This window comes from Hypomesus transpacificus, chromosome 22, assembly GCF_021917145.1.
Source record: "Hypomesus transpacificus isolate Combined female chromosome 22, fHypTra1, whole genome shotgun sequence".
Taxonomy (NCBI): domain Eukaryota; kingdom Metazoa; phylum Chordata; class Actinopteri; order Osmeriformes; family Osmeridae; genus Hypomesus; species Hypomesus transpacificus.
Window position 1 is genome coordinate 11,630,046 of NC_061081.1, and position 15,090 is coordinate 11,645,135.

Here is a 15,090-nt window from a genome sequence, read left to right on the forward strand (position 1 = left end):
TTCCTTCTCCTGCTGTTCCTCCTCCTCCTGCTGTTCTGTGTGTTCCCAGCAGTCAGCTGTGAACCTCAGCAGATGTTACCCAGCAGGACAATATGTTGTCACCAGCAGACTTCCTGGTCTGAACCCACCCTGGTCATGTGACTGTCTGCAGAGCAACACTGCTGTGTGTGTGTGTTGAACAAGAGGGTTACCTCCCTAACCTGTGTCTCCCCCCCCCCCTCCCCAGGGCTCATGACTGTTCCAAGTCCACCTCCTCAGAGACTGACCTGAACGACAACCTCCCCTCCCGCCGCACCCCCCCCTCCTCCTCCAAACACACGTCCTCCCACAACGGTGCCCCCTCCCTGTACGACTCCCCCCCCTCCCGTGGGCCCTCGATAGACTCCGCCTCCCTCTACCACCTCCCCCGCAGCTTCTCCCAGGACACAGTCCTCACCGGCCCCGCCCCCTCGCCCTCCCAGGACCCCGGGGAGGTGGAGCTCTACGTCTTCAACACACCGTCACGGAAACCCTCCATGGAGACGCAGATACGGAACCTGTCAGTCAGCTACGACATCCCGCCCACCCCGGGGAGCAACTGCACCTATCAGGTCCCTCGTAGCTCCTCCGTGGGGGCGGGGGGGTCAGAGGGCGGGGGGGACGTGCCCCCTCCACGGCCCCCCAAGCCCTCCCTCAGCTCCCTGACAGGGGGGAACCCCCCGGGGCCCCCGGCTGAGCGCTCCCCCTCAGACGTGTACTGCACACCGCGCTCCGTGTCAGAGACGGACGGGAACTACTGTGTTCCCAGCAGTGTTGGGAGCAAAGCACTGCGTAGCAACACCATCGGCACCATGGACTCCTCCCGCATCCGGAAAGGTATGTCAGGCAGACTTCCTGTTCAGTTCAGCAGACTTCATGTCCTCACAGCCCCCTCCAGTGGTGACAGGTGAGATTACACCTACCAGAGTTCTCTTATGGTTGAGGCTCATCACTAAACCAGAAACATGATCCAGCTCTGAGAGGGCGCCATGGCTTGGTTAGGGTTAGGATGGGTCAGTGTGGGTTAGGGTTAGGATGGGTCAGTGTGGGTTAGGGTTAGGATGGGTCAGTGTGGGTTAGGGTTAGGATGGGTCACTGTGGGTTAGGGTTAGGATGGGTCACTGTGGGTTAGGGTTAGGATGGGTCACTGTGGGTTAGGGTTAGGATGGGTCAGTGTGGGTTAGGGTTAGGATGGGTCAGTGTGGGTTAGGGTTAGGATGGGTCAGTGTGGGTTAGGGTTAGGATGGGTCAGTGTGGGTTAGGGTTAGGATGGGTCAGTGTGGGTTAGGGTTAGGATGGGTCAGTGTGGGTTAGGGTTAGGATGGGTCACTGTGGGTTAGGGTTAGGATGGGTCAGTGTGGGTTAGGGTTAGGATGGGTCACTGTGGGTTAGGATGGGTCACTGTGGGTTAGGGTTAGGATGGGTCAGTGTGGGTTAGGGTTAGGATGGGTCAGTGTGGGTTAGGGTTAGGATGGGTCACTGTGGGTTAGGGTTAGGATGGGTCAGTGTGGGTTAGGGTTAGGATGGGTCACTCTGGGTTAGGGTTAGGATGGGTCAGTGTGGGTTAGGGTTAGGATGGGTCACTGTGGGTTAGGATGGGTCAGTGTGGGTTAGGGTTAGGATGGGTCAGTGTGGGTTAGGGTTAGGATGGGTCACTGTGGGTTAGGGTTAGGATGGGGTTGAATCTGACTTTGTAAAAAATAGGTTTAGGTGTTAGATTTTCATAGCATGATAACTGGATGGTAGTCATGTTTGTGTGCGTGTGGATCTCTCATCTAGCAGATTTCGGCTCGCAGGAATGCTATTCCATTCCCAGATCTTTTCCTTCTGACAAAACCTGCTCCTTTGACTTCAACGAGAGCTTCAACAGCTACTTTGTGAGTAGCTCTTTCACTCACACACACACATGCATGCACACTCCCATATACACACCACATAATGTATCCTCTCATTGTGCCAGAGGACAGAATCATTGGCACTTAGTTTTTTCACAATGTATGAAAGCAATGTTTTGGCTGCTTGCAATGTTTGGGACTACCTCGTTGTTATGATCAGTGACCTATGCTCTTTTGTAAAGCTCTCTCTTGGAAGTCGCTTTGGATAAAAGCGTCTGCTAAATGCATAAATGTAATGTAAATGTAATATAACGTGTAGCTGTCCAACGAGTAATTGTGCTCACTGTATAACCACTCAGAAAAATGCAGGCTTTTTGATATGCATAAAAAAGCATAATAAAATATATTGGGAGGGTATAGGGTTAGGGTCAGTATAAATGTATAGGATAGGTATGTGAAGGTATAGGGTTAGGGTCAGTATAAATGTATAGGATAGGTATGTGAAGGTATAGGGTTAGGGTCAGTATAAATGTATAGGATAGGTATGTGAAGGTATAGTATCAAATGAAAAGATGTCAGCTTTGCTAACTAATCAAAACGTTCAAACAATTTACCTGTGTGTGTGTGTGTTTCCCCTCCCTGTGTGTGTGTGTGTTTCCCCTCCCTGTGTGTGTGTGTTTCCCCTCCCTGTGTGTGTGTGTGTGTGTGTGTTTCCCCTCCCTGTGTGTGTGTGTGTGTTTCCCCTCCCTGTGTGTGTGTGTTTCCCCTCCCTGTGTGTGTGTGTGTTTCCCCTGCCTGTGTGTGTCCCTTCCCCCCCCCCCCCCCCCCCCCCCCCCCCCCCAGATAAACAAGGGCATGATGCCAGTGTGTGGGAGCCAGTCCACCGAGGAGGTGGACCAGAACTATGTGCCCATGAACCCTAACTCTCCGTCCCAGCTAACCCTAACCCTGGGGCCCTCAGACGGGCCCCAGGAGACCAACTACGTCCCCATGACCCCTGGCACCCTGGAGTTCTCCTCCCTGGGGAAGCAGGTCCCCCCCCCGGCCCACATGGGGTTCCGCTCCAGCCCCAAGACCCCCCCACGAAGACCCACACTCATCAGCGACTGTCAGCCCCCTCCTGTAGATCGCCACCTCAAACCTGACCGCAAAGGTGAGGGGGGTTGGGAGGAAGGACTGTGTGTGTTGGGAACGGAGCAGTGTGTGTTGGGGATGGAGGTGTGTGTGTATAAAGTGTGTGTGTGTGTACTACTCTGTGTTTAACACAACTTTGCTTCTATTCGAGCTTTAACCTCTAACCTACTCCAGAGCTGAGGCACAGTTATGTGTGGAGGGGGTGTGTAGCAGGGTGTGTGGGGAGGGTGTGTAGCAGGGTGTGTGTAGCAGGGTGTGTGGGGAGGGTGTGTGTGTAGCAGGGTGTGTGTAGCAGGGTGTGTGGGGAGGGTGTGTAGCAGGGTGTATAGCAGGGTGTGTGGGGAGGGTGTGTGTAGCAGGGTGTGTGTAGCAGGGTGTGTGTGAGGAGGGTGTGTGTGTAGCAGGGTGTATAGCAGGGTGTGTGGGGAGGGTGTGTGTAGCAGGGTGTGTGTAGCAGGGTGTGTGTGAGGAGGGTGTGTGTGTAGCAGGGTGTATAGCAGGGTGTGTGGGGAGGGTGTGTAGCAGGGTGTGTGTGAGGAGGGTGTGTGGGGAGGGTGTGTGAGGAGGGTGTGTGGGGAGGGTGTGTAGCAGGGTGGGTGTGTGTGGAGGGTGTGTGTGTGTGGAGGGTGTGTGGAGGGTGTGTAGCAGGGGGTGTGTGTGGAGGGTGTGTGTGTGGAGGGTGTGTGTGGAGGGTGTGTGTGTGGAGGGTGTGTGTGTGGAGGGTGTGTGTGTGGAGGGTGTGTGTGGAGGGTGTGTGTGTGGAGGGTGTGTGTGGAGGGTGTGTGAAGGGTGTGAAACGAAAATAGCAGCGTTAGTCTCCAGCCATCCCCTAATCCTAACCATCGCTGCTGTGTCCCAGATAAGCATCCTTCCCCTCCTCTACTCTCTCAGCCTAGCTTTTTAGCTTCTCCACATCTCCCTCCCACCCCCTTCCCAGTCAAAGGGCCATTTGTGCCCAGGGTGAAGAGGCCATTCTGGGGCTGTGGGAGAGGGCCGGGGCCCTGGCCCAGAGGAGCTGCGGGCCAGAGCTGTCACCTTGCTGCCCTTTGTGTCCCGATTGAAAGAGAGGCTTTGATGGGGGAGGAGCAGGGGGAGGACATGGAAACTGGCCTGGAGGAGGAGGGAAAGAGGGGGAGAAAGAGGAGATGCAGGGGAAAGGGAGATGCAGGGGAAAGGGAGATGGAGGGGAAAGGGAGACTGGGAGGGAGAGAGGAGGGAAAAGTGAGGGAGATAGGGAGGTAGAAGGTGGGTAGGGGAGCTTGCACATACTGTCCTCCCTACTCCATAACTCCTGCTGCCTGGCTCACAGCCTCTCTCTCTCTGTACCTCTCTCTCTGTACCTCTCTCTCTCTCTGTACCTCTCTCTGTACCTCTCTCTCTGTACCTCTCTCTCTGTACCTCTCTCTCTGTACCTCTCTCTCTGTACCTCTCTCTCTCTGTACCTCTCTCTCTGTACCTCTCTCTCTGTACCTCTCTCTCTTTCCTTACCTCTCTCTCTCTGTACCTCTCTCTCTCTCTGTACCTCACTCTCTCTCTGTACCTCACTCTCTCTCTCTCTTTGCCTCTCTCTCTCTGTACCTCTCTCTCTGTACCTCTCTCTCTCTCTCTCTGTACCTCTCTCTCTGTACCTCTCTCTCTCTCTGTACCTCTCTCTCTCTCTGTACTTCTCTCTCTCTCTGTACCTCTCTCTCTGTACCTCTCTCTCTGTACTTCTCTCTCTCTCTGTACCTCTCTCTCTGTACCTCTCTCTCTGTACCTCTCTCTCTCTGTACCTCTCTCTCTTTCCTTACCTCTCTCTCTCTGTACCTCTCTCTCTCTCTGTACCTCACTCTCTCTTTGTACCTCACTCTCTCTCTCTCTCTTTGCCTCTCTCTCTCCCTTTAACTCTCTCTTTCTATTCCCTCTCTGTACCCTCTATCACTCTCTCAATTGCGGTGGTTGAATTGCATGCAGATGCATGATGGGATACGTTTGCTCTACCATTGCAGCAACGCTGGTGTCTGTGCGTTTATAAACGGGTGATATCTGGCGAAGGCATGATGGATGGAGGGATGGATGTGTGGATGTGTGGATGTGTGGCTGTGTTTGCGCTGCTTGCATGGCAGGGTTAGTTAGGAGCAATGGATGGAGCAGACGGATGGGTGTCTGGTTAGTTAGGAGGACGTTGTAAGGTTGTGGAGGTCCTGTGTGTCTGAGCCCAGTCTTCTCCTATCAATCAGGTCAGAGCCCCAAGGTAATCAGGGCTAAGGGGGCGGGGCTAGAGCGCACCGACTCCCACACTGTGGGGGACTTCATGAGACAACGCAAGGGTACGTACGCAAGCCGCCATCTTGGTACGCCAGCCGCCATCTTGGTCCAAACAACAACTGTCTCTCCATTCTGTCTCTCTGTTCTGTCTCCATTCTGTCTTTCCATTCTGTCGTCTGGATTTCTCATTCTTCCCTATACTTTCTGTCTCTCTCTGTCTCTCTCTGTCTCTCTCTGTCTCTCTCTGTCTCTTTCTCTGTCATTTTGTCACTCCAACTTGTGGCATGCTGGAACTTGATGCATTGTGTGATAGCTGATGTCTGTCCTGAGGTCCATCACTGATCTGTCGTGACGTGACGTTTTTAGGGCAATATCTTTTTCAGACTGTGTGTGATCAGACCGTATTGTGATTTAACTGTTGACTTTTCTTACTTATGAATGTCTAAGTCCTCACCTACCTAACCTCTAAACCTAAACCCAACACCTAATCCTAACCCCAACACCTAACCTGCCCTGATAAAGGCCCAAGTATGTGCATTTCTTCATTGAAGCTAACCTGTGGTACGTCATGTTGCAGCTAACCTGTGGTACCTCATGTTGCAGCTAACCTGTGGTACCTCATGTTGACGGTGAAGGATTAGCTTCAACATGAGGTGCCACAGGATATCTTGAACATGAGGTAACCCAGTAACACACACACTCTGTACAGCGGGGTCAGATGGCTGAGCGGTTAAGGAGTCAGGCTATTAATCAGAAGGTTGCTGGTTTGATTCCAGGCCAAAATTGAAATTCCAAAATGACGTTGTGTCCTTGGGCAAGGCACTTCACCCTACTTGACTTGCCTCTGGGGGAATGTCCCTGTACTTGCTGTAAGTCGCTCTGGATAAGAGCGTCTGCTAAATGACTAAATGTAAATGTACTGTTGCACTGTACACACACAGCAGCATATGGGCTGAGCTCTCCTCAGTAACACACACACACACACACTGTACTGTAGCACTGTACACACAGCAGCCATGCTGGGTTGCCAGGTTTGGTCCTCTGTCAACCATTTTTGAACGTTTGGCTTGCATGATATCTCAGAACATCTAGCAGAGAAATCCCTTAAGGGTGATTGCACATGGCTCAATGGCTCCCTCTCATGGTCAAATACTGTACCTGCAACTCCAAACCATTTCCTTGGAGTATCCTTCCGTGTTGTGGTTTTGTGATGGGGATGAGGTGATTGATGGATGGTTGCTCCTATCACAGCTAAACCCGCCCCGCTGGACATCAAGCCTCTTCCAGAGTGGGAGGAGCCGTGTGCGCCCGTTCGCTCGCCCGTCACCAGGTCGTTCGCCCGGGAGTAAGTGTCTACCTCTGTCTGTCTCCCTCTCTCTCTCCATGTCCTGGCATAAGCTAGGGTCCCATTTGGTTCCTTCAGAAATACATCCTCCCTTCCTCTCTCACTGTCCCTCTATCCCTACCTACCCCAAGATAACGAAGGAAGGAAGGTTGTATTTTAGTGAATTCAAATGAGGCCCTTGGATATTAGAAGTGTGTTCTAACCTTGCATTCATTGTAGTCAAAGCCAAGCATGGTGTGCGTTTGTCTTGCTGTGGATTTTCTGTGGACTCATTTTAATCTGTCTTCAGACACCGTGTGCTGCTCTGTGTGTGTGAGAAAGTGAACATATCTTGGAGAGATACCTGTGTGTTTGCACCAGTGCGTGTGTATTTGTGGTTGTGTGTGTGTGCACCAGTGCGTGTGTATTTGTGGTTGTGTGTTTGCACCAGTGCTTGTGTATTTGTGGTTGTGTGTGTGTAACAGCTGTGGCTCTCCCCAGCTCCTCCAGGTTCCAGCTCCCCCCTCGGCCCCCCTCCCTCCAGAGTGGCTCCAGCTCAGACTCTGACGACTGTGATGAGAACTATGTTCCCATGGTCCCTAGCATGCCCTCAGACGAGCCCGTACGTAGCATGCACATGCACAAACGCACACTCATGCACATGCGCACACCTCATAAGACTTGGCACATAAGTTGATCCAAAAAGGACACAACTAAGTCCATGTAGAGATGCGGTTTGTGTTAAATAACCAGACAGTTCAAACAGTATTACAGAGTCCAGTGTCAAGGAAGACACAGTGCAACAACATCATCTCAAATGCAACATAACGATAAAAGGTCCTTTCACACTAACCACATAGTCCACATGCAGAGGTGCTGGGTGAGGTTCCTTTTAAAGGAGATCAGTGAAAGTTAGATTCCTGTGTAGAAATACCTTAATGACATCTCTAATATGTTTTAGATGTCATCTATAATGTTCTATGGTGACAGGCCCAGCTCCAGTAGACAGTATCTCTCTTCAGTAGAGGACTCATCTCTTAAGCTCTCCTCCTCTCTCCCCCCACAGCATTTAATCTTATCTTTGCTCCTCTTTTTCATCACCTGCCCCCCCCTAAATGATTCCCTTCTTTGGAAATATCGCTCTCCTGGTATTGGTTTTCCCAGCATGTTGTTTGTGATTGGTTACTCGTCATCAAGGACTCATTTTTGTTGCTGCCCTAGTACAGTTTGTCCTTCACATCAAACTATGTTCAGCAGGGTGTGCTGACTACCTGGAAGTCTTCCAGTTTCTTTAAGAATATACTTCTCCCATCGAATCGGTTTAACATGAAATATAACGCACAGAAATGGGTCCATTTTTTGTGTGTGTGTGTGATGTTTTGACGTGGTGGTTCTGTTCCTACTGGGGTCCTGCACTCGTGTCCTTTTCCTCCAGTCCTCTCCTCCATCTTTTCAGTTTCCCCTGTGTTCTTTCTGACCATCCGTTTCCTCTCCTCCTGCCCTCCTCCTCTCCTCCTCCTCTCTACCTCACCTCTCCTCCTCTCCCCTCCTCTCCTCCTGCCTTCCTCTCCTCCTGCCCTCCTCCACTCTCCTCCCCTCCTCTCCGTGCCTGTAGAGAAGAGTCCTTCTACTGCTCTGTCCCCATCACCCCTGTTAGGAGGGAGATGGAGGGCCTTGACGCCATAGAGGTGAGCTGGGTTGCCAGGGTTGACAAACGCAGGTTGCCAGGTTTGATTACCTAAACCCCCAAACACACTAAAACCCTCCACTTCAAGCATGTTCCACAGGCTGTTTGTTGTGGTCTAATAACAAAGAGATGCTGCTGAGAAGAGAAGGAGTAGTTTGTCCTGGGAGCCAACCTCGGATGTTTGGTTGTTACGTGTTCTAGTTCTGACCCCAGTTAGCTTCTCCCAGAGCAACCTGACCATACCTGCATGCTGGTGGTTATTATTCACCCTGTAGGAACTGCTGCACGTTAACTTTAGTTTTCTAGCCACAGAAAAGTAGCTCTGGGTCTTAAACCCTGTGATGTTTAAGCCATTTGAGCCATTTACCTGGAACTTTGCAGTTTGCGTGGTTTTTGCCCTGGGGTAACTTAACCGTGCCTGAACACCTCCCCCCTCATACTTGGTCCGTTCTTCCCCTGCAGCAGGGCATGAAGCTGTCCGCTCCCATGGCAGCAGATGGAGGGAGCAGCCCACTGGTGAAGCCTAAAGGAGACAAGCAGGTGGAGTACCTGGACCTGGACCTGGACCCTGGCAAGGCCACTCCACCTAAGAAGGTCAGCACGCACATGCGCGCACACACGCACACACGCACTAAGGTACAAACATATACATATGCACACACACACATGTACACACTTATACATTTGTCATTGACATGGGCGTCTGTATTAAGGAATTAACTTGCCTTGTGTGTGTCCCTGTGTGTCCCTGTGTGTGTGTGTCCCTGTGTGTGTGTCCCTGTGTGTGTGTCCCTGTGTGTGTGTGTGTGTCCCTGTGTGTGTGTCCCTGTGTGTGTGTCCCTGCAGAAGAGTACCGGCCCGGGGCAGGTGTGCTCAGACGAGCGTGTGGACTATGTGGTGGTGGACCAGCAGAGGACCCAGGCTCTGAAGAGCACCCGCGAGGCCTGGAACGACGGCCGCCAGTCCACCGAGACAGACACCACCCTCAAGGGTCCCAAGTGACCCTGCCTCTGGCTCTCACTGGTAGAAATTGTGATTTCTTCCCTGAAGGTCTACTACTTATCAAAAATATTGTACGGATCATCTTTAAAATCCAGGTTTCTAGATGTAAGTTTAAGACTTGGTTCAATGCAAGGTTAATAAAAGTTTTGTGATGAAATGCAACCAATCAGGGGTCTGAATGGAGGAAACCCCTCCCCTCATCCAGGAAGCGGGAGGGGCTCTCGGGTTGATCTTTACAGGAGGAGAGAGATGAGACGGACTGTATAAAAGTGTTATGTAAATAAATGAAAAAAGTGTCCTTTATTTGTTCACCACAGCCAGTGTGTTCAATGCTGAGGTGTGTGTAGGGGTGCACACGGAAGTGTGTGTGTGGATTCTGCAGGGTAGAATCCTGTGCCTTCGGGTGTGTGTGTGTGTGTCAGGACTGGTTAGAAAACATGAACGAATCAATTACTGTGACAGCTTTTAATAGAGAGCGCTGGTTTTCTGTGATTAATGCAAAGGTATCAAACTTAGACGGGCAGCGCAGAGAATGAAAATCAGGTACTTGTGGAAAATTCTTTTTTTTATTAATCTATCCATCTAACTTATTTTTGTAGTTATATGGAGTGGTATCAAGACGCTTATGACCCAGTTCTCGTATTAACCCAGATCTGATCAAAGCAAATAAATTAATAGAAAGTACTATTTGTAAAGTGCCTTCTTGACAACATTCACAGTAGTTGAGATGACTCATTCCAGAAGTAACTCTGACATGTCAACGCTGTTTTCTGTTTTTTAATTTATTTTAAATGAATCTATCTTTACACACTTTCCGGGGAATTAATTGATTGCCTCATGTAGACAACTTGGTCTTGTGTAAATAGAGAATGTTTGACTTCAGAGTGGCAAGTTTAATGAACTGTGACGCTCTTGTCCTGGCCCTTGCATGTGCTCCTGTCTGAAGAAAAGCTCGGCTGTATAAATGTTGCACCTGCTATTCTAGCATGTATTCTTTTGTATTGAATCCTGCGCCTATACTGTCCTCTTGACGCCCCCCCTCCCCTCTCTCTCATTGCGGTCAAGTCATGAGTCATGATGTAAACCTGTCAATGCTTTCTTTTTTAATGAATCAAAGAATACAATTTTGATTTTAAAGTAAACTAAATAAATAACTACTTTTATGCATCATCTGTGTCGCGCCTGCGTTTGTGTTTCCCCTCCAGAACTGTCTCGTCAGAGCTGTCTTCAGTCTGAGGATGCTAAGTGCTGGTTAAGACGCAGGCCATGTTGCACAATTACAACATTCTCAATGGATAATGACTCCACCTGTCCACCGCTTATCACCGCCTTTTCGTTTGAGTGTTCAATTTCGTTCTTCTTGTGTTCTGAATGTTAAAATGTACATAACCCCCCCACACAATTTTTAGATATTTGCCATTAGGTTTTGACATATAAGCCTATGTCACGGATGAAAAGAAAACAACCAGATTGAGGACGCGGATCGTGAAACAGTGAGTCAGCCAGTCTGCTATTAGATTCGAGGCTTGATTGATTGCACTAAAGGGAAACTTTTTGTAACTTCTTTTTTTCTGGATCTCGTGTCATGACGCCTCTTTGCCACAGAGACTCTTAGTTCTGAACCCCACTAACAAATTACCCTGTCATGTTCCAAACGTCAATGGAAATCCAATCAGTGTGAACAAATTAACAATTATTTCCAAGAGGACGAAGATCCTGGAGCTGAAGGTAAGTGCAACGTGACACTGTTCCTGTCTTTCCCCAACATACTCGTATCTATGTAGTAGGCTACTGTTTATTTTATGACTTTGTATTGCTTTTGACACAAAAACAAATGTTGAGCGTCAGAATGAGTTACGATCTCGGAGGACTATTGTTTTGGGGTCTTTTTCGGAAACGTCTAATTTTAACATTTTGCATTAAGGAGTCCCCCGTATTGTTTTTCCGAGATAAAACTATCAAAACACCACCAGCCATTCATCAATGTCGGGCTGCTGTTGTTTTATTTATTTTGATCAGTTTTACCGTTAAGTGGTAGCCTGACTGCCAGCCCAATTTAGCCCGGCCACAGAAAAATGTGGTTGGGAAGTTGGGTCTGGAGTAGTCGGTTACGGAAAAACTATATCCGAACAGAAGCTCTTCGGACCAATGGAATTGTCAGGGCGGGCTATATATGATGATGGACAGATGATCAACAGTAACGTAATCAACCAGTCACCAAAGGCTTGGGTTGAATTTGTTTTCAACAAACAACATATTTCTGCTCTGATTGGTTGTAGGTTTGGTTGAACGCCCCATACTCACAGCCGAACGGAGAGTTAAGCCCAATTTATACTTAAGTCGCAGACACTTTTGAAAAGGTTGCCGACAGAAATGGCGTAACGGTCACTATTAACTATTAACCGTCGCTTGAAAGTGTCGCCTACCAGGATAAATTTCTACTGGCGCTGATGTCGTCACATAGTGTCGCGCAAGTGTGATTGGCTAAATAGACGGCACGCGTTGTTGACTTTATTGTTTTGAATTTTCAGTGAAAGCTCAACAGCTGTTTATGATGGAAGGAATAGAGGAGAGATTGGCGGAGCAAGTTAGAACATATCCACACCTTTTTATAATGCCTCTCAAAATTAGCTACAGCCATTTTCTCCGATCGATCACGTAGGCTACAAAGCATAAACAATGTAACCATAGAATATAACGGTAAAATGATTCAGTTTATGTCAGAGCGAACCTTGAGCACAGGCGACTGTTTCCCGAAGTATAAATGCAGCAGCCTCTGCGACCATTTCAAAAGTGTCGGCGACATAAGTATAAATTAGGCTTAAGAACGCGAGTACGATATTTTGAAGAATATGGAAGCAAATCAGTGACATCATGTTCTGAATTTCAATGGCATTGAATACTTAAAATCGAAATTTTTACAACACTGAATTCTCAAATGAATATATTTCAATGTAAAATCAAATTAAGGTTGCTCAAATTCGAGCCTAAAAAAATCGATCTTAAAAAATGAGATCTTAAAAAATGTTGTCAAATAATTTGAGCCAAAAAATGTTATAAGCTCAAAATGTTTCAGCTCTAATTTGAGCAACCTGAATTTCCGAGCCTTGAATTGAAATATATATTATTCATGTGTGAATTCGGTGTTGTTTAAATTTCAATATTAAGTATTCAATGCCTTTTAAAATTTCAAAACATTCACAACACATTGCAAGACCGCAAGGACGGAGAATGAATTGAGATGCGTGTTTTCTTGACTATTTCCCAATACCCTGGACTCGCTATCTAGGTTATCAAAAAGTCGGAGCAAACTTCTTCCGCATCAGCTAAGGGATGCTTTGGCATATATATATATATATATCCCATATTTATATATATATATATATGTGTAAATACATAAAAAGATCGGTGATCGGTACTTGATATCGGCGGATACTGCTTCTAGCGATCGGTGATCGGCCCCAAAAATCCTGATCAGAGTACCCCTAGTTGACTTGAGTTAATAGAATAAAATCGACCGGACGAGTCGGGTACCAAGTCAGAAATGCAATACCACCAACATCCACTGGGCCGTTGCCTCAAGCCGAGGAGCGAGGGGTGGGGGTCTGGCAGTAGCAGGTCTTTAATGTAGTCAGAGAGATGTTTCTGCAGAGCTGTGATTAGAAAACCCTCCAGGTGGGTGTGTATACTTGTGAACGCTCCTCAGACCTGACTGGTGGACCTGGTCTGGGCCTGTTTTATAAAACGTAAAAAAAACGTGCCAGACCCATATTTCTCTTGTTGTTTTACCCTCATTCATTTTGTCTCTCTTTCTCTCTGTGTGTCGCTCTTTCTCTGTTTCTCTCACTCTCTCTCTCTCTCTGGGCCTTTCCCTTGGTGCGCTGCAAGTTGTTAACCCTGACAGGAAAGTCCAGCGTTTGTGGTCCCCTCATCCTGACCATCCATCATGCATCCCTCTTCATCCCTGGCACAGCGTACACAGGGAGAGGAGAAGTCCTGATGATTGAGGAGGAGAGGGAAGAGTGAGAGGATAAAGGAGAGATTAGCTAACAGTGGAGACAACCTCAACAGATATAATGGACCTAGGGATGGGCGATATGGCCTAAAATCCATATTGCAATGTACAATGCAGCCTCTTGCGATAACGACATATATCACGATATATAAATTATAATAGAACCATTTCAGAACAGGTTAAAAAGACCCCAGTGTTTCCCACACAGACTAATTTGTGGCAGTGACAGCATGGATGCTGTCTCCGCATAATAAAATAAAAATATCACTCATTAATTAGTGCAAATATGAAGTGAGTTTAGCTTTGTGTACCTCCTCAGTGTGGGATTTCTATAAACAGAAAACACAGCATCCAGATGTGGCCTGGATGGTATTGGGTGAGAGGCACAGTGCTGTTATCACCAACAGGATCTGCACTCCCCAGCACTTTAAAAGTGGATGTTTACCTATGAAAATAATGAAACAAACTCCAGGACCTCCTTATCCTTCCCCACCACATCCAACCCTTCCTCTCTCTTTCTCCTTTCTCTGTCTCTCTATTTCTCTCTCTCTTGTCTCAGAGGACACTTGGTATTCACTGAGTAAAGAAGTGGTGGGCGGTAAATTCTGTGGAGAGGTTCTGTCTACCCCGGTCTGCTGTGAGGGAGATGGAGAACAGAGATACATCTTGTTACAATCCTCTCCCCCTGTTGGCACGCTCCCTTGGAGAACCCCTCTTTTTATCTCTCTTTCTTTCTTTCTTTCTCTGTAGATATGGTTTAGAACTACCTCACAACAGCGTGTTTCCAAGAACTGTAAATGTAAACATTCTTCATTTTTTACCTCAAGGCACAAAACCATATGCAGGTATACATAGAGACAGACTGACTTGCTCATTGAAATTCAGGGGAAAGGGGCTCATTTCTCAAGAGCTGGCTGTTTTCAAGAGCACCATTTGTAAAGTCCACTCAGATGAAAACATATGAAATAAATGTTAACTTGGATGACAGGATATTAATAATATGGCCACAATGTAGAGGCCAGTGTGTGTGTGTGTGTGTCAGGGAGGTAGGTGTTGTTAGTTGCAGTGAGGTGGAGCCTTATCTCCAGGTGCCTGCTCTGGACCCCTGGTACCCTGGTCCCTGTAGGTACCACCAGATACACACCTGGTACCACCAGATACACACCTGGTACCACCAGATACACACCCCACAGATTGGAGGTCTCTGTATCCGCTCTCTCCCTCCCTCTCTCTCCCCCTCTCTCTCTCTTTCTCTTCCTCTCTATCTCTCTCTGTCCTTGTCTGTCCTCCTTCCCTCTCTCTTTCATATTGATGCTTCTAATATTCTGGTCATCAACCTGATATAGAGAGGGAACAGCTTCAGATGGAAGAGTACATGCATTTACCGTGTAAGGAGTTTGTTGCTGTGAGAACTGTTATGGTTGTCTCCAGTCTATTTAACCTGTTTGTTAACTGGGTGGTCTAGTGCTAGCTCTGTAAACAAGTTGGTCTAGACTTAGCTCTTATAAGGCTAGCTCTTATAGTGCTAGCCCTGATAGCTCTTATAGTGCTAGCTCCGATAGCTCAGATAGCTCCGATTGTTCCGAAAGCTCCGATAGTGCTGGCTCTGCTAGGGCTCTCTAGGGCTAGCTCTCTAGGGCTAGCTAGCTCTCTAGGGCTAGCTAGGCTCTGCTAGGGCTGGCTCTGCTAGGGCTCCCTAGGGCTAGCTCTGCTAGGGTTCTCTAGGGCTAGCTAGCTCTCTAGGGCTAGCTCTGCTAGGGCTCTCTAGGGCTAGCTAGCTCTCTAGGGCTAGCTCTGCTAGGGCTCTCTAGGGCTAGCTAGCTCTCTA

General features: G+C 48.3%; 1 protein-coding gene across 18 annotated transcripts in view; it reads left to right on the forward strand.

Annotated features, from left to right (window-relative positions):
* The window catches only part of gab1 (GRB2-associated binding protein 1), a 39,198-nt gene extending 28,783 nt beyond the window's left edge, over positions 1–10,415 (forward strand). For 5 of the 18 annotated variants that reach the window (XM_047044621.1, XM_047044629.1, XM_047044624.1 and 2 more), the window contains 8 exons: positions 227–855; positions 1,798–1,895; positions 2,697–3,006; positions 5,207–5,296; positions 6,486–6,579; positions 7,060–7,180; positions 8,708–8,839; positions 9,092–10,415. In XM_047044621.1, the coding sequence (XP_046900577.1) occupies positions 227–855; positions 1,798–1,895; positions 2,697–3,006; positions 5,207–5,296; positions 6,486–6,579; positions 7,060–7,180; positions 8,708–8,839; positions 9,092–9,247 (1,630 nt within the window). In that variant the 3' untranslated portion in view covers positions 9,248–10,415. Of the gene's footprint in view, positions 1–226; positions 856–1,797; positions 1,896–2,696; positions 3,007–5,206; positions 5,297–6,485; positions 6,580–7,059; positions 7,181–8,173; positions 8,247–8,707; positions 8,840–9,091 lie in introns of all 18 variants that reach the window. The other 13 variants (XM_047044627.1, XM_047044631.1, XM_047044637.1 and 10 more) reach the window with 7 other exon arrangements.
* Positions 10,416–15,090: the final 4,675 nt, after the last annotated feature.